The sequence below is a fragment of the Oryx dammah genome, unplaced genomic scaffold (genome assembly GCF_014754425.2).
Source record: "Oryx dammah isolate SB20612 unplaced genomic scaffold, SCBI_Odam_1.1 HiC_scaffold_28, whole genome shotgun sequence".
NCBI lineage: Eukaryota > Metazoa > Chordata > Mammalia > Artiodactyla > Bovidae > Oryx > Oryx dammah.
Window position 1 is genome coordinate 109,891,073 of NW_024070212.1, and position 22,654 is coordinate 109,913,726.

Below are 22,654 nucleotides of genomic sequence, written 5' to 3' on the forward strand. Positions count from 1 at the left end.
ACGATTAGTGGAAAAACCATAGCTTTGTCTGCACCCTTTGTCGGCAAAGTGATGTCTCTGCTTTTTTATTATTATTGATAAATTAATTAGGATGACAAATCTTATAAATGAGGTCTAAAAGTGAAATTGCTCAGCCGTGTCTGACTCTTGCGACCCCGTGGACTGTAGCCTACCAGGCTCCTCCATCCATGGGATTCTCCAGGCAAGAGTACTGGAGTGGGGTGCCATTTCCTTCTCCAAAGGAAAAGGACAGAATATACTAAAAAGTACTGAGACTTCCTATGTATGTATATATACACATCTTCAAATTGGAAAATTATAATTATCTCACACTTTCAAATTAGACTGCTTTTTAAAACATCAGACTATATTAATCGGCACATATTTTTGCAGCCCAGACCTTCCCACCGGTAGATGAGCTTTGGGTCCGGGGCCGCCTTCCTCCAGACCCACTCCGCTCCCAGCGCCCTGCTCTCTCGGCTCCAGTGAGAGGTCGTCCTCCACACGATTCTGCATGCTTCACTCCAGTGGAGTCCTCGTTGGCGTGTGCATCTGTCACACCAAATCTGGAGTCAGACTCCAACACTGCCTCTCTATTTCTGTGACAATGTCTTCATTTTCACACAATGGCCGAAGGAGCCCCCAGCGGTCAACACAGCTGGGAAAGCCAGGGGTTTCATCTCCGCTGTTTACTCATCCTTAGGATGCCTGCCAAGTGTTTCCTCCTTGGGGGTTTGTATTTGCACGCTCGAAAAACAGAAAGCACAGTGCTTAATTCAGCTCTGTTTCCGCCTGTTACTGTGTCTGACCCGGCCTCCACGCAGCCCTCTGTTCCAGCAAGCCTCTTGCCAAGCTCTGCAGAAGGAGAATGGTCTTCTCATATGCACATGTGTTTACGTGTCAGGAGCACGGGATTCCTGCAGGCCACGTGCCCGTGGGACTCCACGAGTGCTTACACCCCTCGTGTCACAGATTGTGATCGCTGTGACACCTTCCCAACCCTGGGGGCACAGTCACCCACTCTCCCTCTGTGCCCCCGACTCTGGATCTCACTACTGGTATGTCTGTCTCCTCCCCCAGGCTGGGGGATCTTTCTCAGTACCTAGCACAGATCTGGCACTTAGCAGGCACTTGAGATCTCTCTCTTTAAGACTGACTTATTTATTGGTCGTAATGGGTCTTTGGTGCCGCATGCAGACTTTCTCTAGTTGTGGCAAGTGGGGGCTACTCTTTGTTACAGTCTGTGGGCTTCTCATTGCAGCGGCTTTTCTTGCTGTGGAGCCCGGCTCTAGGTGAGCACACTTCAGTAGTTGTAGGACGTGGGCTCAGTAGTTGCAGCTCTCAGGCTCTGGAGCATTGGTTCAGTAGTTGCGGCACACGGGCTCAGGTGCTGTGCGACGTGTGGGATCTTCCTGGACCAGGAATCAGATTATCCTCCCTTGCCTTACAAGGCAGATTCTTGACCCCTGGACCACCAGGGAAGCCCAGGCTCTATTTCTCTGAGTAAACAGATATGTGGATGCATGTCAGCGGCCTGAGCACAGGACATTTACAAACTGCTTCCACCACCTCTACGGGGTTCTGTTCCCCCACCCCCCGCCAGTAGAACCCCCAGTCCTCTGTATCACCAGTTTCTATCAACAGAGAGGCAAAGTAGTGAAAACATCTAAAATGCTTTAGCATGAAGACCTTGTATCTAACTACCGTTTATCCTGAACATATCAGTGATTATCTAGAGAAGTAGTCCTCACACTTGTATGTACCTCCACATCTCTTGGAGGATCTTGTTAGCATGCGAATGCTGATTCAGGACGTCTGAGTTGGAGGGTGAGATTCTGCATTCCCGACAAGCTCCCAGGCGATGCCCAGGTTGCCGAGGTCCATGGACTTTGAACGGCATGTGGGCGCAGCATCCCTTGCCTCCCCACACTCCTGCCCTGGCACATCCATGGGGTGTATTCCCGTAGGCACACTTGCTCGTGGGCGGACGTGCATTGTACATCTGTCCACCCAAACCCACCTGCCCTCTGGACAAGTTCAAGTGTTGCTCTAGGTGCTAAGATCTTGCTGCTCTATTACCTTGCTCACCTCCTGGCCCCTCCCACCACCTGCCCCGCCACCCACCCACCTTCGACTCTCTTTTCATCGCAGGAGAAGCTGCATCCTGGGGTGGTTTATTGCACAGCCTCTGCCACCAGATTGCCTCAGTTCAGAACCCAGCTTTCCCACTTACAGGTTGGGTGACCTTGGACAAATGATTTCATTGCTTTGTGCCTCGGTTTCCTCCGGTGTAACATGGAGATGAGAAGAATCGTACCCAGGTTGCAGGCTTAGTAGCAGGATGAAATGTTTTTGTATCTTCCCTTCCCATCGATAGGGGCCAACTACAGAGCAACTCGGAACAGTGACACACACATCCTGAGGGCTGAAATTGACTCTCATCAGTGGGTGCTCTCAGCCCCGCCCCCTCAGTGGATGGCCCCTCCCCCTTCCCCCTCTCAGATGGCTGCCTGGCCCCTCTCTGACCGCTCCTCTTCCTCCTGTCTTCTGTGTGATACCACTTCCCCTCAGGCTTCCAATCTACCCTTCTCTGATGACTGCCCTGCCCACCTCCCTTCCTCGTCATGTTTGGGGGTTCAGCTAGCACCTGTTTGCCAGTGACCCCCAGATCTACTGCTGTAGTCCGACCTCAACCCTGAACTCCAATTTGTACGTCCAGCTCCCTCCTGCTAGCTGGTGCTTCTTGAATGCTCACCGTGCAGGGTGTTCAAAGCCAAAGTCAATACCCTGCCACCACTTGCTCCTCTTCCTATGTGTCCAGCCCCAGCTCACAAAAGATATCACTGTCCTTCAGTTCAAGACCCTCCCTGTCACCCCTTGGCTCCTCCGTTGCCTCTATTGCTTCTGATACACGTCCACCTCGCCTCCCATGTCCCACGCCCCTTTCCTGCTTTTGTCCCCTTGGCTGACCCCATCCACCACCCCCCCTCAGTGCATGGCTGACATCCTTCTAACTGTTCTCTCTGCCTCCCCTCACTCCACTTCCTCCTTCTCAAAGCCACCAACATCTTGCTAATCTGAAATCTGGTACATTCTGAATAGGATAGGCCCTCAACACCTCTCAAAAAATATCCAGTCTGGCCCCAGAGAGCCTACATGTCCAGCTCCTCTTCTGGATATTCCTGGCTGAGAAGGTCCAACAGCACTGCCCGGCTCACCGAGCCCTGGACTCCACAGCAGCTCTGTCCCTTGCCTGGGGCACCCTCTCCCCTCTTAGCCGGTTATTTCCCCTGCCTCCTTTTAAGACCCCAAACAAATACTCTTTAGTGAGGCCGTCCTGCCTTTCCTTCTTTCCCTTCTGTCCCCCAGGGCAGTCTGGTCTATACTGATGACAGCGATGGTCACTCTGCACGGCGGCTCTATCCCCTTGCACCCACCTAGCCCTGAATCCTAGCCCAGGAAACACCCAACAGTATATGAAAACCTGTTGACTGAATGAATGCCCTAATCATAAATCTCCCTTTCAAACTGGGACAAGCCTGAAGCAGAGTCCTCCTCCCTGAGTCGGCCTGTGGGCAAGGGCGTGTCTGGCTCATCTGGGCCCTTCGGTCAGTTTGGCCTGTGCGTGTTGCTGCTTAGACTTCTGCACACCGATAGACGTTTACAAACGGGGAATGCTCTGCAGACCCCCGCGTGCAGCTGGGCCCCTTCTCACCGTTGTCCCCTGACCCTCTGGCTCCCGGCAGGTGTGTTCTTCACTTTCCACACCTTCCACCTGGAGAGCGGCCACGACTACCTCCTCATCACGGAGAACGGCAGCTTCACCCAGCCCCTGCGCCAGCTGACGGGCTCGCGGCTGCCGGCCCCCATCAGCGCCGGTCTCTATGGCAACTTCACCGCCCAGGTCCGCTTCATTTCCGATTTCTCTATGTCCTACGAAGGCTTCAACATCACCTTCTCAGGTACAGTACTTGAGGGTCCCTCCGGCGAAGAGGGCACTCTGTGCCTCCACCCCACCCCCACTGTCAGCCAGCAGGTGGCGCTGATCCTCTCCCCAGCCTCTAGGAGGGGAACCTCAGTGCTGTGGCAGAAGGTAGTCGGTTTAGATACAAGGACGAACATTGCTTATAGTGGGTTGGAAGGAATTAGCAGATCTGTGGGGGGATCTCCTTCTGTGAAGGTGTTCAGAGTTCTCTCTGAATGTGACCGGCCTAACTGATGGAACTAGTGAAGTGAAAATGAAAGTGAAGTCGCTCAGTCGTGTCCCACTCTTTGCGACCTGTGGACTGTAGCCCACCAAGCTCCTCCGTCCATGGGATTCTCCAGGCAAGAATACCGGAGTGGGTTGCCATTTACAAAAGTCCCTTCCAGCCCTAGCAAGTCCAGATCCTTCTTCTGATTCCACTTCCACTACTTCACAACCACAGCAATTTCCAAAAACAAAGAAAAAGAAGGGAGATGGAAATTAACACTTTGGAGTGTTTTAGTCTCATTCAGAGACTGCTTCACCAACGCTAATTTAGTAGTGATGGATAATTTTCACTGTGTTTAGGAATCCTGAAACGAAAGCTTTTCAGTTTGCATTCAGGGAGGAAAGAGGACCCTTTGCTCCTCTGCGGCTTGTTTCACTTGCTCCCAGAGCACCCTCCTTCCCATCCAGGAGCAGAGGTAGCTGGTAGATTTTCCTGGGATGTGCAAGAGATATCTGACCTCTAGGAAACGGGACATGGCCCAGCTCAGCCCCGCAACGTCCCTCCAGCAGATGCCTCCTGCTATGTGCTGGCTGATGGGACATATCCAGCCAGCCTGCCTTGTGCCTGCGTGCATGCTAAGTCACTTCAGTTGTGTCCAACTCTTTGCAACCCCAAGGACTGCAGTCTGCAAGGCTCCTCTGTCCATGGGATTCTCCAAGCAAGAATGCTGGAGTGGGTTGCCATTTCCTCCTCCAGGGGATCTTCCCCATCCAGGAATAGAACCCCCATCTCCTGTGGCTCCTGCATGGGCAGAAGGGTTCGTTACCATTGAGGCACCCCCATCTGCTTTATCCCATCTGTTTTTCCCAACCTCACGGAGCCCTGGGGTACAGTGTCCCAGAAGGGCATTGCCCATGAGGACAAGGGGAGAGGTACTTCTATGTCATCGCTAGAGATGTAAAGTCACTGGAGGCCGGTCCCTGGTCCAGCAATGCCACTCCGTCACACTTGCCATCTGCCTCAAGTGTCAGTGCTCCTGAGGCACAGCTTTAACCAAATTCAGCTCTTAGGTTCTTTTTCCAAATGTAAATTGCCCTAGGCTGGGTCTTCCATTCTGACCCCTCTGGAACCAGGCTGAATTGAATTGAATTGGCTCGGTATCCAGGAAGAAAGAGGCAGGAGGGTCTGCAAGCCTGAAGCTGGGCTTCACCTGGAGATGAAGGTTAGAGGAGGGACAGGTCAGCCTCGTAAATCCCCCTGGGAAGCCAGCCTCCAGAAACACAGTGCTCTCTCCCACTCCTCCGGGCTGGGAAGCGCTCAGACCGCCTGGAGCACAACCTGCCTGTTCTCACCTGCCTCTGTCCCTCTCAAGTTCTCTCTCCTTCTCTCCTTGCCTTTCGTGGATCCCTGCATATCCTGTGCCTCTGTCTGTCCTCCTCTCTCGCCCTCTTCTCCCTGGCGTCTTTGTCTGTGTGCCCCTCCTCTGTCTCTGACCCCGGCTCTCTTGCCTCCCTTCCAGAGTATGACCTGGAACCCTGCGAGGAGCCCGAGGTCCCAGCCTACAGCATCCGGAAGGGCTTGCAGTTTGGCGTAGGCGACACCTTGACCTTCTCCTGCTTCCCCGGGTACCGTCTGGAGGGCACGGCCCGCATCACGTGCCTGGGGGGCAGACGGCGCCTGTGGAGTTCGCCTCTGCCAAGGTGTGTTGGTAGGTGGTCACGTGCTTTCATTTTGCTTCACTAAGGGGGTTGGCCGAACTTTAGTCAATTACTGTGAGGTGGTGGAACACACGTGGGCCAAGAGGCCAATGGGACTGGGCTTGAGAAGTGTCCTGCAGTGGGACCTCGGGTGGGTGGCCTACCCTCCTTCCGCTCCAGCCTCCTTATCCATACAGGAGGGATGACAGTCAATTCCTGCTTCATGGGCTGTTTGGTAGCCTCAGCTGACCTTTACAAAGCGGGTCCACAGGAGGCACTCGGATGAAATCAACTTCTGTACCGTCAACTCCCACCCTTAACGCACGTTCCTATGGCTTCTGGATGCCTCTTGCAGGGAAATCTGGGTGGGGCGTGGGTGGACCTGTGGGGAGGAGGTATGACCTTTGCCTGTGAAGAGTCCCCATGTGGTGGAAGAGAGGGCTGATTTTACTAGTTCAGTGAGGGTGCTAGCTTTTGAGACTTTCCAGAAAGACTCCATCCATTCAACTGTGGAGGACAGAGAGCAGAGGGATGCAAGAGTTAAGTTCATTTCTAGAGCACCCATTGCAGATCAGACATGCTTCTAGATGCTGGGAATATAAAACTGAACATCACGGAGGAAGCCTTTCCTCCCCTGCTCTCACATTCTGGTGGAGGGAGATGGACCACAAGCACGTGGGTGTGTAGCGTGTCAGGCAGTGTTGAGGGTTAGAGAGAAAGAGTAAGTCAGCTTAGAAAGTGTGGGAAGTGTTTATAAAAAGTGATAAGGAAAGGCTTCTCTGATGGCTTAACAATATATAGTAGGGATCTGAAGGCATCCAAGGAGCTAATTCATGGGAGACGAGGGGGCCAAGTGCCAAGGCCCTGAGCCTCGAGGGTGCTCGCTGCTTCAGGAACAGCTTGCAGGCCAGCCTGGAGTGAGCGATGGGGAAAACAGCAGATGATGAGGTGAAAGAGGTAGCTGATGGAGTTGAGACCAGGAGCCCTATGACCCCAGGCCCTGCCGGCCTCCTTGCCAAGGAGCCGGAGAAGACTCTTCAGAGCCCCAGGCCCAGAGGGTGCAGAGAAATGGGGTGATACTCCAGGGAGCTGGGACAGTTGCTGGCTGTCCCACATGTATAAGGTTCATGTCCTGCTTGCTCGATACTCACACCATGGGGTAGATGTTAGCCACTAGGAACTCATGTTCAATATTAAAGAAAACCCCAAAATACCAAACAGATCGAGACAGCACTGCACTGACTGAAACAGCAGTTGGCGTCTTGAGGGTCCATGAGGTCAGCCTTGCCTGAGACAATGCCACAGAGCCCAAACAGGATAGCAGGATGGGCTGGGCTCAGGCCGGCCGATCACATGGGCCCAAGGTCAGTTCTCTGCTCTGCCGTTTCCCAGCCACTGGATCTTGGGCAGGCCACCCAATCCCATCGGCCCCACCTTCTCTGTATTTATAAAGCAGAGATAACAATACCCAGATCACAGGTTTTACTCCAGATTAGAAGGCATGGTTTACATAAACCAGCAGGGTACCATGTGATTATCATCCTTTGGCCAATAACATTTTTATCCTTATTTATCAATGACCAACAGCCAATAACCTTGCACGATCTCAGAGGGGAAGCATTAAGACAAATAGATGAAGAATCCCATTTTTGATAAATTAAGTGATCTCAAATTTTATTCTTTCTCCTGTAATCATCCCCCCCAGAGCAGCAATCTCCAACCTTTTCGGCACCAGGGACCGGTTCTGTGGAAGACAGTTTCTCCACTGACCGACGTGTGCGGGATGGTTTCGGGTTGATTTAAACGCATTACATTTGTTGTTCACTTCATTATTATTACATCAGCTCCACCTCAGCCCATCAGGCCTTAGATCCTGGAGGTAGGGGACCCCTGCCGTAGAGCACCCGGCCACCCTAACCTGTGCAGACATGCAGACACACATGTAGCCCCCACTGTGTAGGTTCAGTTTCACCCTGGCTGCTGGCAGCTCTTTTCTTCTCTGGAAAAATGTCTTCAGCTCAGTGGTTCTGAGGGGAGTTTTTCCTGAATGGGATTATCCAGGACCGCAGATGTGCTCACGCCCTTAGCTCTCACCTCATCGATCTCGTTCCATAAACTCATTCTGTAACTTATTATTCCAATTACTGTTTGTTCATGGCACCTCACAGTCTTTTCATTATTCCATTTGTCTTCTGTTTTGTATGTATTAATACTGCATGGCAATTATAATCACCTCTAATTACCGCCAGGCCCGCAACAGAGCCTCAGGCTGGAGGTATCATGGGAATGCCCACTCGGGAGATGCTCCCGGTTGCCATATGCACTGGAGGTGTAAATTGGATGATTTACCAGGAACATGCCCTGCTGAGAAGGAGATAAACAGCTCTGGGCTCTAATTCATGGTGTGGTGGGCAGCACAGCAGCCCCTGACCTCAGGGTCCTCTAAACTGGATGTGGAAGGGACAGCCCTGGCCCCAGAGGACCCCATTTTGCAGAATGACCCTGTCCTTGGGAGCCCCATGTGATGGAGCAGCCTTAACTCTCCACCTCGGGGGGTGCCCCAGACTGAGGGACATGACACCCCCCTGCCCTTAATGAGACCTCTTCTGATGGGATGGCAGAAGTCGAAGATGCCTGAATCAGCCGCAGTACTTGCCAGCACAGATGACTGTGTGTTTCTCTGAAATGTTTATTTGTTTTCATTTATGCTTGTGTTTGACTTTTCAATGCATCTGCTCACCTCCCCTAATACTTCAGAAGCCCTCCCAGGAGCCAGCTCCATGTCCCTCTACCTCCTGGACACTCCCTGGTGCCCTGGGAAAAGGCCTTGGCAGAGGGGTCCATCTGAAGCCGCTGGCCCCCTTTCCCTCCTTATCGAGGAGCTGGGTGTGTGGGACAGAGGAGAGAGCCATGCTGGGGCAGAAATGGCCTCTAGCTCTCGTGCAGCAAGCCAGGGGCAGGAATGAAGTGCCAAACTATACCAAGGCCCACGTGTAACGAAAACCAACTCTCAGGAACTAGGTGGTGAGCAAGAGGCATCAGGAACAGTGAGGGTGCTGTGAATGTCAGGCAATGAACACCTGCTTCCCAGGAAGCTTCATGGGCTTCCTGACAGTCCCAGAGCCTGGGCAGTTAGGGCTCCAAATGAAAGTAGATAAGCTATGCAGACTCATTGGGTTAGATGGGAAGATAAAGGAATAATACTTGTTGAGGACCTACTAGGTGCTATGTTGCTATTCAGTTGCTAAGTCATGTCCAACTCTTTGCTACCCCATGGACTGCAGCACACCAGGCTTCCCTGTCCTTCACTATATTCTGGAGTTTGCTCAGACTCATGTCCATTGAGTTGATGATGCTACCTAATCATTTCATCCTCTTTCACCCCCTTCTCTTGCTGCCCTCAATCTTTCCTAGCATCAGGGTCTTTTCCAAAGACTTAACTCTTCACCTCAGGTGGCCAAAGTATTGGTGCTTCAGCTTCGGCCTCAGTCCTTCCAATGAATATTCAGGGTTGATTTCCTTTAGGACTCACTGGTTTGATCTTGCAGTCCAAGGGACTCTCAGACGTCTTCTCCAGCAACCCAATTCTAAAGCATCAATTCTTTGGTGTTCGGGCTTCTTTATGGTCCAGCTCTCACATCCGTGCATGACTGTTGGAAAAACCATAGCTTTGACTCTGAGGACCTTTGTTGGCAAAGTAACATCTCTGCTTTTCAATACATGGTCTAGGTTTGTCATAGCTTTCCTTCCAAGGAGCGCTTGCATCTTCTAATTTCATGGCTGCGGTTACATTTGCAGCCAGGTGCAAACCACTTCCGATATACTCACCTGCTGCTGTTGCCAAGTCACTTCAGTTGTGTCCCACTCTGTGAACCTATGAATCATAGCCCACCAGGGTCCTCTGTCCATGAGATTCTCCAGGCAAGAATACTGGAGTGGATTGCCATGCCCTCCTTCAGGGGATCTTCCCAACCCAGGTATCGAACCCTCATCTCTTATGTCTTCTGTATTGACAGGCAGGTTCTTTACCACTAGCACCACCTGGGAAGCCCACATATTCACCCTTTTCATCATAAAATTTCATAGCTGAATCCTCTCTAGCTTTATGTGGATGCTGTTATTGTCCAGCTGGAGGCGGATGAAGAGACAGTGGTTCAGAGAGTTGGTATAACTGGTCTGTCTGTGTCTAAAGTCTGTGCTCATCCCAGTGCACCACATACCATTCCCTAGATAGAAGGGAACACCGTGTGACCCCAGAGATGATGGAGAGCTGCTTCAGAGGGCTGCCCACGTGGTGGGACTGAAGAATAATACATGTCTAAACATGCACATTCTTCAGCACACCCTGCCCAAATACCCACCTTCATCGGAGGGCACCCAAAATATATCCACACTTCAGAAATAATATCCACCTAAAGTATCAGCGGCCCCCAGGGTTCCTGTCTACCACCCCCGCTTTAGTTTTATGCCCCAGCCCAGACATTCATTACGCAGGTTTGAACGCTTTGCAAACAGGCTGGGTTGAAAGTCCTGCAAAGCGAGATTTCTCCTCCAAGAGAGATGATGGCTGTCTTTTTCGTTGTGAGCTGCTGTAAGATAATACCAGCATGTGGGTGGCCTCAACGATGCACATTTCTTTCTCCCAGATCCAGAAGCTAGGAAATTCCAGATCAGGGTGCCAGCAGGTTCAGTGTGAGGTGGAGGCCCTCCGCTTGGCTGCCAGATCGCGGCCTTCTTGCTGTGTTGTCACACAGACTGGGCTCTGCTCAGTTTCTCTGCTGTTCCTCTTGCACTGACCCCACCCTGAGGGCTCTCACCTCATCATACCTGGGGATCTGGGCTTCAGCACAGGAATTTGTCAGGGAGACACAAACACACGGTCCATAGTAATGGTTAAGGTAAAGTCTTAGGAAACTGAAGCTGGTCCTGAAAGGAAAAGAACCCAGGGAGTAGGGCTGGATGAAAAAGTAGGGACTGGTGGGTGGAACATGATCACTGTCTTTAAAGGTCTAAGGAGCAGCCCCGGGGACAAGAGAACACACAAAGGTACAATTAAGCCCACAAGAGGCTCCACTCTGAGTTTTCTTGCATCACATGCTTCCTCCACACTCCTGTGGCCTAGGATACTCCAGGCTTAGACAAGCGGAGTTGAATGTGTGGTCAGCAGCCCCTTGGTTGACCTCAGGGCCCTTCTAGCCAATGACTGTGCCTAGAACAGGGACGCTGAGGAGTAGTTTGGAGGAAGCAGACTTGCTACCATCAACTTCAGAGATTCAAGCCTTGCTCCAGACTCCCTGTATGTGCAGAAAAATAATGGGCCTGCCATCTGGATATGTATTTATATCCTTCCAGAATCTAATTATTTTTAGAGCTGTCCATCCTCTGAGGTCAGCGTCCTCCATGTTTATTCATTCATTTATTTGGCAAATATTTATTTTACAGACAATCTGGGCCAAGCCTTGTAAATTCATGGATTCATTAAGCATGACCCTGACCTTCAAGTAACTCACTGTTTGGGTAGGGGGTACAGGCAAGTGATAAGCTATCAGGGTGCAATCTGCTAAATGCTCTGCCACAGGGAAGCCTAGGAAGCAGCTCCCTAATTATTGAAACCCCTAGGGAGCCAACTGCAGAGTCTTTCAGCACATGCCTGCCCTGAGATACCTCCCCTTTCATCACTGCTGCCTGCCCTGCCCAGGTGCCAAGTGAACGGGTGGGTGCTGAGGGTGCAGAAATATGACCGAGTCCGGAAGCATCCACAGTGAAGTGGAGGAGAGAAATGTTAACAAACAAGTCAAGTACTAAAAATAAAGGTATGGGAACAATGGGGAAAGAATGACTAATTCTGGAGGAAGAGACAGATTTTGAGAGGAAGGTGTGAATTCATTAGCTTTTGCACGAAACAGGGTTTCCATGGGTCTGTGCCAAACCTTTCTCCAGAGCCTCGGAGGCCCTAAATTCTAGGTTCAAGAGGGTTGAGTTGTCAGCCCCCTCCTCTTCTTGAATTGAGAGACAATCTAAACTGCTAAGAACCAGAGTCTTTATATTTAAAACAGGAATGATAATCAGTTTGTGATTAATGGCTGAAACGTTTTTGTAAAGCTTGGGAGATGCTAGTGATTATTATTCAAATGCGTCCCCTCTTGGTTGCTATCCTCTGATACGGAAAGGCTGCATCCCTCCTCACTTGGTGGCCCCCAGTTTCCCCTGATGCCCTCCTTGGTCATTTCTGTTGCTATGATACTATATGGGCAGATGGGAGAGTAGCTGCTTCATGACACTTTAAAAGTAAAGGGTGACTGATGGGTTCGTTTCTGTTCCTGAAGAAGAAAGACAGACACTGAAGGAGAGACGTAAAGGGACCAAGCAGAACTACAGGTAGTCTGGTATTTAAAAAAAAAATACTTTGATTAGCAGTCCTATAGACAGGCAGACAAGTGGGCAGGTGAGCAGACGCGTCGGCAGGTAGAGAGGCAAGCGACTTGTCGTCTTTTGAGGTTCTCCAGCACTGTGCGTTGCGTCCCGGATGTAGCTGGCTGGCATTAATCTGTTTTTATTGTGATTCTGTTTCCAGCTGAGTGTGGGAATTCGGTCACGGGCACTCAGGGCACTCTGCTGTCCCCCAACTTTCCTGTGAACTACAGTAACAACCACGAATGCATCTACTCCATCCAGACCCAGCCAGGGAAGGGACTTCAGCTCAAAGCCAAGGCATTTGAACTCTCTGAAGGAGACGTCCTCAAGGTAACACTGAGAGATGTCACAGTGTACACACATTACGGGCTGCAAAAGTGTGGTCACCATGCCCATTTATCTCTGTGCGAAGGACTTAGCTTCTCTTCTTCCCCTTTGAGTCCCAAGATATTGTCCTCACTCATCCGGGAGAAGTGAGAACCTAAGAGAGAAGGGTAGAATGCATGTATCCTAAAGAACGTGGATTTAGAGTTTGCTTAGGAGCCAACTGCTCTCAAATATGTATGTGATGGAGTAGGGGTAGCAGGTCAGTGGATCAGGTTTTCCATTATGAACTCTGACTGTCAACCTGGATAAGAAGAAATCATAAATACGTGTGGATACCGTATGTTTATATGTACATTTCTTGATGTGTGTGCCTCTGTGTCTGTGTGTGTGTTTGGTCTGGGGGATCTGTGTCTATGCATATTTGTGTTTTGTGTGGGCGCGTCTGTGTATGTTTTGAGTGTATGTTTCAGTAAATGGTTTGGCTGTTTCAGCAGCTTCAGTGCACCATGGTGGCGGTCTACAGGTGGCAGTGGGGTTAAAGAAGGTGAGTTCAGGATCTCCATAAGAGAAAGAGGTGAAAGGACTTGGACTAAATAAAGGCTTATAGAGGGGGCCTTGTTAAGACGCTGAACATACATATGACTTGCGTTTCTTTGTGTCTGTGAGGTTAACTGTGTACCTCCAATAATACACGATGTGTGTATGTGTATAACCAAAGCCTTGACTCTGGAGAATTTATCAAAGAGCTGCCTTATTCAAAGGGACTATAAGGAAAATCTCACATGGAGTAGGTTCATTTTCATCCTAGGCTAAGAACTTTTGTTTTTTTTTTTTGCATATTCTAGAATAGTTTTATTCCCTGTAACTACAGAAGTCTAGACTTTAGCAACAGCCAAAGGTCACAGCTCTAGAAAATCCAGAGAGAAACCAGTAAGCAATCCCCACCCCTTGGGACTCTCTCTAGATATACTGAGTATACTGTGCTTTGTATATAGAGATGATACTCTTGACCCTCCCTTCTGGGGCATGTGATTGTGTGTGTGTGTGTGTGTGTGTGTGTGTGTGTGTGTGTGTGTTTGGAAGGTTTTTCTCAATCTTACCTAATTATTCTTAAACCCAAGAGGCCATACTGTGAGATGACCAGCTGGGACCAGATACGCCTGAAGTAGAACAGATTATGGTAGTGGCCCAGGAGGGAATGGGGCCCTATCATTGGTCCCTTCAGCTCTGCTCTTCAACCTCTGAGCTCCCCAGACACAGAAAAGCAGTGTGCCTCTCCCATAAGTGAGTGATACCCAGGCCCTGTACTTTCCAAGGGTGGTATCTTCAGGCACCCCCTGACCTCAGTGCCCTCTGTTCATTTCTTCATCACCTACAGCAGAGCCTCGGAGGACACACCCAGGGACAGCAAGGCCAGGGTGACTTCCTCACTCTAGCAGTCCAGACGGAATTGATGAAAGCTGGACAATATAGAGAACATCTTAGAGAAAAGCTATTGTTCACTGTGCAGGAAAAGAAGGCATTTTTGAGGCATGATATAATTTTTAGGTTTTGGGGGGAATGTGAGCAGCAGTTTTGTGCATGTGGCCTGCCGGGATCAGCAGAGGGGTCCCTTCCTCGGTGGCTGGAGGTCATGTGGAGCGTGAGCAGGGCCCGAGCATCCTCTCCACGGGGGTCTGGACTCAGAGGCGCACTTAAGATATGGTCAGCAGGCGTGCATACCCCGCTGCACTGTCTGGGTTCTGCCTGAGGGTCAAGTGGCACAGCTTAATAGACCACAGGGAGACATTTGAATGCACTCAGGGTCAAAAGGGAGGGACCTGGGGCATTATTCCCAGGTCAGAGGTCAGGGAGGGCTCAGGCAGGCGTCAGGACCTCAGATGGTTCTTCGGGGCTCTGGAGAGAAGGGCTGATTTTCTGTGCTTCTTGGAGAGATTTTCCCAAGACTTCAGATTTGGTCTCTGCAGCTGCCTGTCCAGGGACCCCGCCACCAGCCTTCTAATACTGGGCTTGACCTTGTTGCTGAAGAGTCTCTTCCCGCATTTCTAGGCCTCTTAGGGTCCTCCTCAGGACACTGGGCTGTGGCTCTATCTATTCACATGATCTTGTATCCACCAGAGCTTCCTCAGGAAAGGGGGTCTGGGGAAGGGAGAGGGCAGGGCCCCGGGACTCTAACTCTTCGCCTCAGAACCCTTGCCCTCCCAAAGGAGAGCCTGAGACACGAGCGGTTTGGGAACAAAAGGAAACACACAGTGACAGTCTCCACCTGCAGCCGCCGTCAGCTGCATCGGCAGGGCCGTTTACCCTTGTCACTCTGATCTCCCTTGACCCAAAGGAAGCAGCACCTCAAGTCACCCCCAGAAGCATCCTGCCCTTGCCCTGTGTAATCTGCCAGAACATCAGTGTATTTCCAGTTCCGAGGACACACCTGACCCTCCCAAGAAGCCCCAACATGTACCTGGACTCCTTCCTGCCCAAGGAGACCCATCATCTCCCGAACACATGCATCTGATCAACCCTCCAAACCTGTCATACACGGTCGTGTTTCTAACCTACGGAATGACTGTTTCTGGCTCTTGTGACCCTCCCCTCTCCTGGTCTTTTCCTTACCTTTAATAACTGAATGTTTATTAGGCCTCACCCTGCACATACTCCAGCTTGTCTCCCAGAACTTCCTGATTTATCCTATATAGGTTCCCACCAAAATCTTGACCTCTGATATCCGCAAGACAGGCAGGGCCTCTCAGTGCCATAGTGTGGAAAGACAACTCCCGGTTCAAGATGGCACAGGAAGTCCATGTATATAACTACGTGTAGGTTCCCATGAAAATGACTAAAGGGACATGAAACGGGAAATTAGGTAAGGGTGCCTTTCACATACAACTTAAAGAAATGTTTGCCAAATGGAATACCCCCCAAAGGGAGTCCAGATTGAGAAAGGGCCTGATCAAATTGTATTTCACATAAGTGAAGTTTTTCCTGTGGATCAAGTGCTAGAAACCTCAAGGACAAAGGCATTGGAGGCCACACAGAGCAGCAGGGCCTGGAGCCAAGGACACACCAGGGGACTGTTGGCAGGAGCCAGGTCTCAATCCCACTAGTGCTTCTGGGAACTGCGCTTGGCCAGAGAGACCTCCAGAGCTAAGCTCCCTCACAACACAACATGCTGAAGTTTATTTGGCTGTCCTTGGCAAGCAGGATAAAGCAGAGTGATGCCTTGGCTGGCGCCTAACAAGAGTGAGCAGGCTTATTAGAGAAGAGGCTGCCACAATCACACACACCCCACGTACACACACACGCACACTCCTTCACACACATGCACTTTAGCACCAGGAGAGGCACCTACTCTGTTATGGCCTCTTCTGGCTCAATTCTTCTTCTCCCCCTTAGAGATGACTGAGTCTTTCCACTGTCCATTCTTCCTCTCCCTCTGTCGTCATTTGCCAGCAGGAAAATGAACCGGATATGTGCAAATATTCAGTAGATCAGAAGACGGGACCTGTCTGAGGAGTCAGACTTAATTGCCCCCTCTGTAAGCAACAAGGGGAAGAAAAATACTTTAAAAGCTTCTAATTTGTATTCTTAGCAGGATTTGAGAGGATATTATATTTATGACACAAAAATAAGCAATAATGAAAACAGGGCAATCTGAGATGAGGAAAGATTGAACAGAGATGAAAAACATGATCATCCAATTAAAAATGGAATGAAGGCAATGAACAGAAGATGGTAAACCACAGAAAAATGAAATCACTTTATTATAAGATAAATTTGAGAACTCTCATCTCATAATGAAATGAAAAAGAGAGTTCTTTTATATTAATAAAATGTACAATCAATCCACAGTAAAACTTTATGTGCCAAATAACATAGCATGAATAAATTAAATAAAAATTGCTAGAAATGTAAAAAATTTTAATAAAGTCACAGTCATTGTAGAAGATTTAATATACCTCTGTTACTCTCTGGCATATCATCTAGATTAAAAATAAATAAGGATTTAGGTACTTGAATAATAGAATGAATCCAAAGAAAGTATAAGAAAGATATGTTTAAAGATAAAAGGAAAAATGACTGAAAAAGAAAACTAAAAAAAAAAAAAATAACAGAATAGAATAGACAGAATTCTAGACAGAGTATGCAGGACTGATCAAGAAATAAAGAAGCCACAAATATATAATTTTAATAATGAAAAAGAAACGTAGTCATAGATAAGATACAGATTATGAAAACAATTAGAAAATATTTCAGTTCAGTTCAGTCGCTCAGTCGTGTCTGACTCTTTGCGACCCCATGAATCACAGCATGCCAGGCCTCCCTGTCCATCACCAACTCCTGGAGTTCACCCAGACTCACGTCCATCGACTCAGTGATGCCATCCAGCCATCTCATCCTCTCTTGTCCCCTTCTCCTCCTGCCCCCAATCCCTCCCAGCATCAGAGTCTTTTCCAATGAGTCAACTCTTCACATGAGGTGGCCAAAGTATTGGAGTTTCAGCTTTAGCATCATTCCTTCCAAAGAACAGCCAGGGCTGATCTCCTCTAGAATGGACTGGTTGGATCTCCTTGCAGTCCAAGGGACTCTCAAGAGTCTTCTCCAACACCACAGTTCAAAAGCATCAATTCTTTGGTGCTCAGCTTTCTTCACAGTCCAACTCTCACATCCATACATGACCACAGGAAAAACCATAGCCTTGACTAGATGGACCTTTGTTGGCAAAGTAATGTCTCTGCTTTTGAATATGCTTAGGAAAAGCATAAGCCAAAAAATATGAAAGCTTAAATGGAATGGAAAATTTTTATAGATAAAAAGTAATGATATCAGGAAAAAATACAAAATGGAATAAACCAATAGCCATTTAAAACATGAGAATTCTCCCATATTCTTTCTCAAAGTGCACAGGCCTAGACTGTCTTACAGATAAACTCATAAAACTTCATGGAACGATTAACCCCTACAATAATCAAACTGTCTCAAAAAGAGAAAAATTAGCACTGATATCCCCACCCATTTAAGTGGGAGAAGTAAAAATACTTATATCAAACTGAATAAGGACAGTATAAAGTATTAGGCCAGTTTCACTTATGATCATAGACCAGGAGTCCCAACAGAGTACTGTGTTGATTCTAGCTGCACATTAAAGCAAACATGACCAAATGGGATGGATTCCAGGAATATAAGAATGTGTCAATAGTAGAAGAGTTCCTAATTTTATTTACTGGGCAACCCATGTGAAATTACCTTTTTTCATAGGTCAAGCGCTGTCAAATATCAGCAATTTTATTCTAGTAAAACAGATTTGCATGCTAAGTTGCTTCAGTCGTGTCCAACTCTTTGCAACCCTATGGACTATACCCCACCCGGCTCCTCTGTCCATGGGATTCTCCAAGCAAGAACACTGGAGTGAGTTGCCAGCCCTCCTCCAGAGAATCTTCCCAACACCAGAGAGCAAACATGCATCTCTTATGTCTCCCACGTTGGCAGGCAGGTTCTTGACCACTAGCACCACCTGGGAAGCCCATAAACAGATTAGGAGAGAAAAATATATAAGACCCTGCCAACATATCCCAAAACATGTGATGAAAGCCACTACTCATTCATGATTTTTAAAAATATCTCATAAAGCTATGGACAGAACTTTCTCAGTCCGATTTTAAAAAGTTTCTACCAACACCTGTAGCAAAATTGTACTTAATGACAAAACTTCCAAAGGATTACCAGTAAAGTCAGGAACAAGACCAGGTGTTCTGCTACCATCAATAGTATTCAGATCCAAGCCACTACAATGATACAAAGAAAAGAACAAATAAACTGTAACAATTAGAACGGAATATCCTAATTGTCTCTTATTTGGGAAATACAAAACAACCGACCAATAAATTATCAGAACCAATAGGACAATTTAGCAAAGCTACTGATGTTTCTACAACCAATTCAAATAAGAGAGGGGGAAGAGTTCTCATAATAGAAACAAAAACTGTTCAGACACCTAGGAATAAGCCTAACAAACGTGTATAATATTTACTGAGAAAATTATAAAACTTTATTCTAAAAAACTTTATTCATAAAACTAAAATAAGTGCAGGGAGGTTTCATATTCAGGGCTGGATAAAGTCTATGAACAGGCAGTTCACAGAAGAGGAGTGCAGATTTGATAAACATACAAAAAGATGTTCCACTTTGATGATAATCAGGGACATAAAAATTAAAACAAGAAACCATTTCACACTCATCATATTGGAAAATTTTAGAGTTCCTGAAAATAGCAAGTGTTGGCTAAGATATAAAGTAATGAAAGCTGCCCTACATTGCTGGTAGAGAGATTAAATTGATGTACTCTTCGGAGAGCAGACTGACAATATCTAACAAAGTTGAAGATGTACCTTCCCTGCGTGACCTGCTTCTCCATTCTGGTTCTACATGTATGCCATAGAGAAACTTGAATTGGTATGTAAGCAGATACTCATGCGGCAGTGTTTGTAGGAATGTTACATTGTAACTGTTTGTTAAACACGATTCACTTTACATATTCATTTTGAAGGCAGCCATCTTGCTGATCTGTCTTATTAGATGTAGTGGTGTCATGCATATTAAAAATCAAGTTTATTTGTCAATTACACCTCAATAAAGCTGAAAAAAGTGGAAGCATCTAATAGAGAAAAAAGAAGGTTAGATGTACTGGCTGTGTACAGATTCTCTCAGATTTGTCAGGGATAAATCCATCACCTATATATAATGATGAACTGGGCCATCAAAGCCATTTTCTTATGGACAAGCAATATTCTGTTAGGAAATAAATGCATACAAAGACCCAAATGCCAAAATCAATAAAAGATATTAAAATGCCCAGGAATAAGTACAGACTTTACTGAGAGACATAAAAGACAACTTTATTAAATGGAATCAGATGTCCTATATACGGATAGGAAGACTTAATATCATGTAGATATTTGTTTTCTCTGTTATCAATCCATATATTTAAGGTTAATCAGTGAGAATTATAGAAATTATTTTGGGTCTTTTGAGGGGAGTACGGAGAGTTGTTGTTTTTCTTCATTTGAGAAAATTGTTGAGTTTATCTAAAAGAATAAATATGAGAGAAGAATTTCTTAAGTTAAAAGAAGACAAATGAGAGGGGACTTGCCCTACTAAATATTTAAATGTATTACAAAGCTACCATAATTAAAACAGTATAGCTCATGTACATGCATGTTAAGTTGCTTGAGTCATGTCTGACTGGGCTGCAACCTGCCAGGCTCCCCAGCCCATGGGATTCTCCAGGCAAGAATATTAGAGTGGCTTGCCAGCCCCTCATGCAGGGGATTTTCCTGACCCAGGGATTGAACCTGTATCTCTTATGTCTCCTGAATTAGCAGGTAGGTTCTTTACCACTAACACCACCTCAGAAGTCCAGCTCACGTGCAGAAATAGACAAAAAAATAACTGTGGTAGCATAGAAAGTTGACCCCGAAAGTTTGTTGAACTATATATGTGATAAAGGTGGCTTTCAAGTTGATAATGGGCGAAATATTTAGAGTTAGTTGGTTAAAAATGGCTAATCAACAAGGAATAAAATGTATCTTATCTTTTGTGCAAGCTAAGTCGCTTTAGTTGTGTCCAACTCTTTGTGACCCTGTGGACTGTAGCCCACCAGGCTCCTCTGTCCATGGGATTCTCTAGGCAAGAATAATGGAATGGGTTGCCATGCCATTCTCCAGGGGATCTTCCTGATCCAGGCATCACACTGTGTCTCTGAGGTCTCCTGCTTTGGCAGACAGTTTCTTTACCACTAGTGCCCCCTGGGGAGCCCATCTTATCTTTTACCATATGCCAAAATTCCAGGTGGATTTAAAGGCAAAATAACTAAAAGAAGCTATTGTATTATTTATTTGAAATGGCAGCCCACTCTAGTATTCTTCCCTGGGAAATCCCATGAACAGAGGAGCCTGGCCGGCTACAGTCCGTGGGGTCACAAAGAGTTGGACACAACTGAGTGACATTGGAAGGTCTGATGTTGAAGCTGAAGCTCCAATCCTTTGGCCACCTGATGTGAAGAGCTGACACATTTGAAAAGACCCTGATGCTGGGAAAGATTGAGGACAGGAGGAGAAGGGGATGACAGAGGATGAGATGGTTGGATGGCATCACCGGCTCTATGGACATGGGTTTGAGTGAACTCCAGGAGTTGGTGATGGACTGGGAGGCCTGGCCTGCTGCAGTTCATGGGGTCGAAAAGAGTCGGACACGACTGAGCGACTGAACTGAACTGAACTGAACTGAGTGACTAACACTTTCACTTCTTTCATACATTTATTAGGTGCTTCTTATGTACCAGGGCATGTTCCACATATTCTGGGCAATGATATGCCAACAATTATATTTTTAAGTATAATTCATAATTATATTTAATTTTTTTAATATTATCACAATAGGTTTTAAAATTTGCACTTTATTTGAGTCAGGATCCAAATAAAATCTACACACTAGATTAGTTGCCTCAAGTATTTTTTTTGTGTTTAAGTTTCTACCTCCATCTCTTCTTTTTTTGTTGTTGTTGTTCAGCCACTAAGTTGTGTCCAGCTCTTTTGTGACCCCGGGGACTGTAGCCTGCCAGGCTCCTCTGTCCATGGGATTTCCCAGGCAAGAATACTGGAGTGGACTGCCATTTCCTACTCCAAGGGATCTTCCTGACCCAGGAAACTCAAACCCAAATCTCCTGCATTGGCAGGCAGATTCTTTACCACTGAGACACCTGGGAATAATTTATTTGTTATTTATTTGTGACTTGTTTGTTTATTTGCAATTTATTCATTTCATATGTTCCTCTGTCCTCCATGTTTCCTGTAACTTGGAAATTCGATACAGTGGCTTGATCTTAGTCAGGTTTAATTTTTCTTTTAACAAAATGACCTCATAGTTATTGGTGTCTTTCATTAAGAAACATATGGTGACTAGCTGTCTCTCTGACTGTGATGCTGGCAAATGTTGATGACTAATTCCTTGATCAGTCAATTAGAAAATATATGTGATAATGGGTAAAAATATTTTTATAGCAATCCGGATGTAACAGTGAGCGAAACTCTTTGAATTGGTGTCATCTCTATATCTGTTGGTGCTCTGGAATTCTCCCAGTCTATCCATGACATAAAGCAATTGCATACAAGATCTGGAAACAGACTTTTGAGGCTCCCAGGGGCCTGAACAAATCTCTGTAATATACAGCACTGTTAGCTTGAAGGATGACTTCTTTTAGAAAGATTTGTTTCATAAATAGTAGGATGGAACTGTTCCAATTTGCTGGCAGCTGGCACCACATCCTGTGCTATGTACAAATATTCATCACCCACCCATAGATCCCATCTTTGATATTTACCAAAGCACCAGGGGGTCCTTCACTCAATCACAACTTCTGTTGTGATTTGCACAATTGTCTGGAAAGGAGCGGCGACCTCGGAGCCTGGGGAGTCAGTTCATCATTCTGATGGTTGTTGTCTTTGCCGGTGCTCAGAAGTTCAGGGGACAGATGGGAGTCAGGGAAGCCAGATGCCTGCATGATTTCACCCCTGGCTAGCCCAGCAGGCCCTGGCTGGAGCCCTCATTTTAGGAGGGAAGGGGCAGAGGCTGAGTTTGGAGAATGGGAAGATATGTGACATCTGACACCCTGGACATTTTAACTCCATCCTGCCGGATCCCAGGGCCCTGGTCCTGCAGAGTGTGAGTCCGAGGCCATTGCCACAGTGAGGTGGGGGTAGTGTGCATGTGTGCTCAGCTGCATCTGACTCTGATGCCCCATGGACTGTAGCTCACCAGGCTCTTCGGTCCATGGGATTTTTCAGGTAAGAACACTACTGGAGTGGGTTGCCATTTCCTACTCCAGGAGATCTTCCCGACCCAGGAATCGAACTCCCATCTCTTGCATCTCCTGCATTGGCAGGCAGATTCTTTACCAGTGAGCTACCAGGGTGGGATTAGGGAAGAGGACAGCTATCTCATTTCCTGGGTGTCTCAGATCATGGAAGGACA

General features: G+C 47.5%; 1 protein-coding gene across 2 annotated transcripts in view; it reads left to right on the forward strand.

The window, feature by feature from the left end:
* The window catches only part of CSMD2 (CUB and Sushi multiple domains 2), a 677,707-nt gene that overhangs the window by 467,202 nt on the left and 187,851 nt on the right, over window positions 1–22,654 (forward strand). For both annotated transcript variants that reach the window (XM_040231766.1, XM_040231767.1), the window contains exons 20-22: window positions 3,747–3,962; window positions 5,713–5,901; window positions 12,465–12,634. In XM_040231766.1, the coding sequence (XP_040087700.1) occupies window positions 3,747–3,962; window positions 5,713–5,901; window positions 12,465–12,634 (575 nt within the window). The remainder of the gene's footprint in view (window positions 1–3,746; window positions 3,963–5,712; window positions 5,902–12,464; window positions 12,635–22,654) is intronic.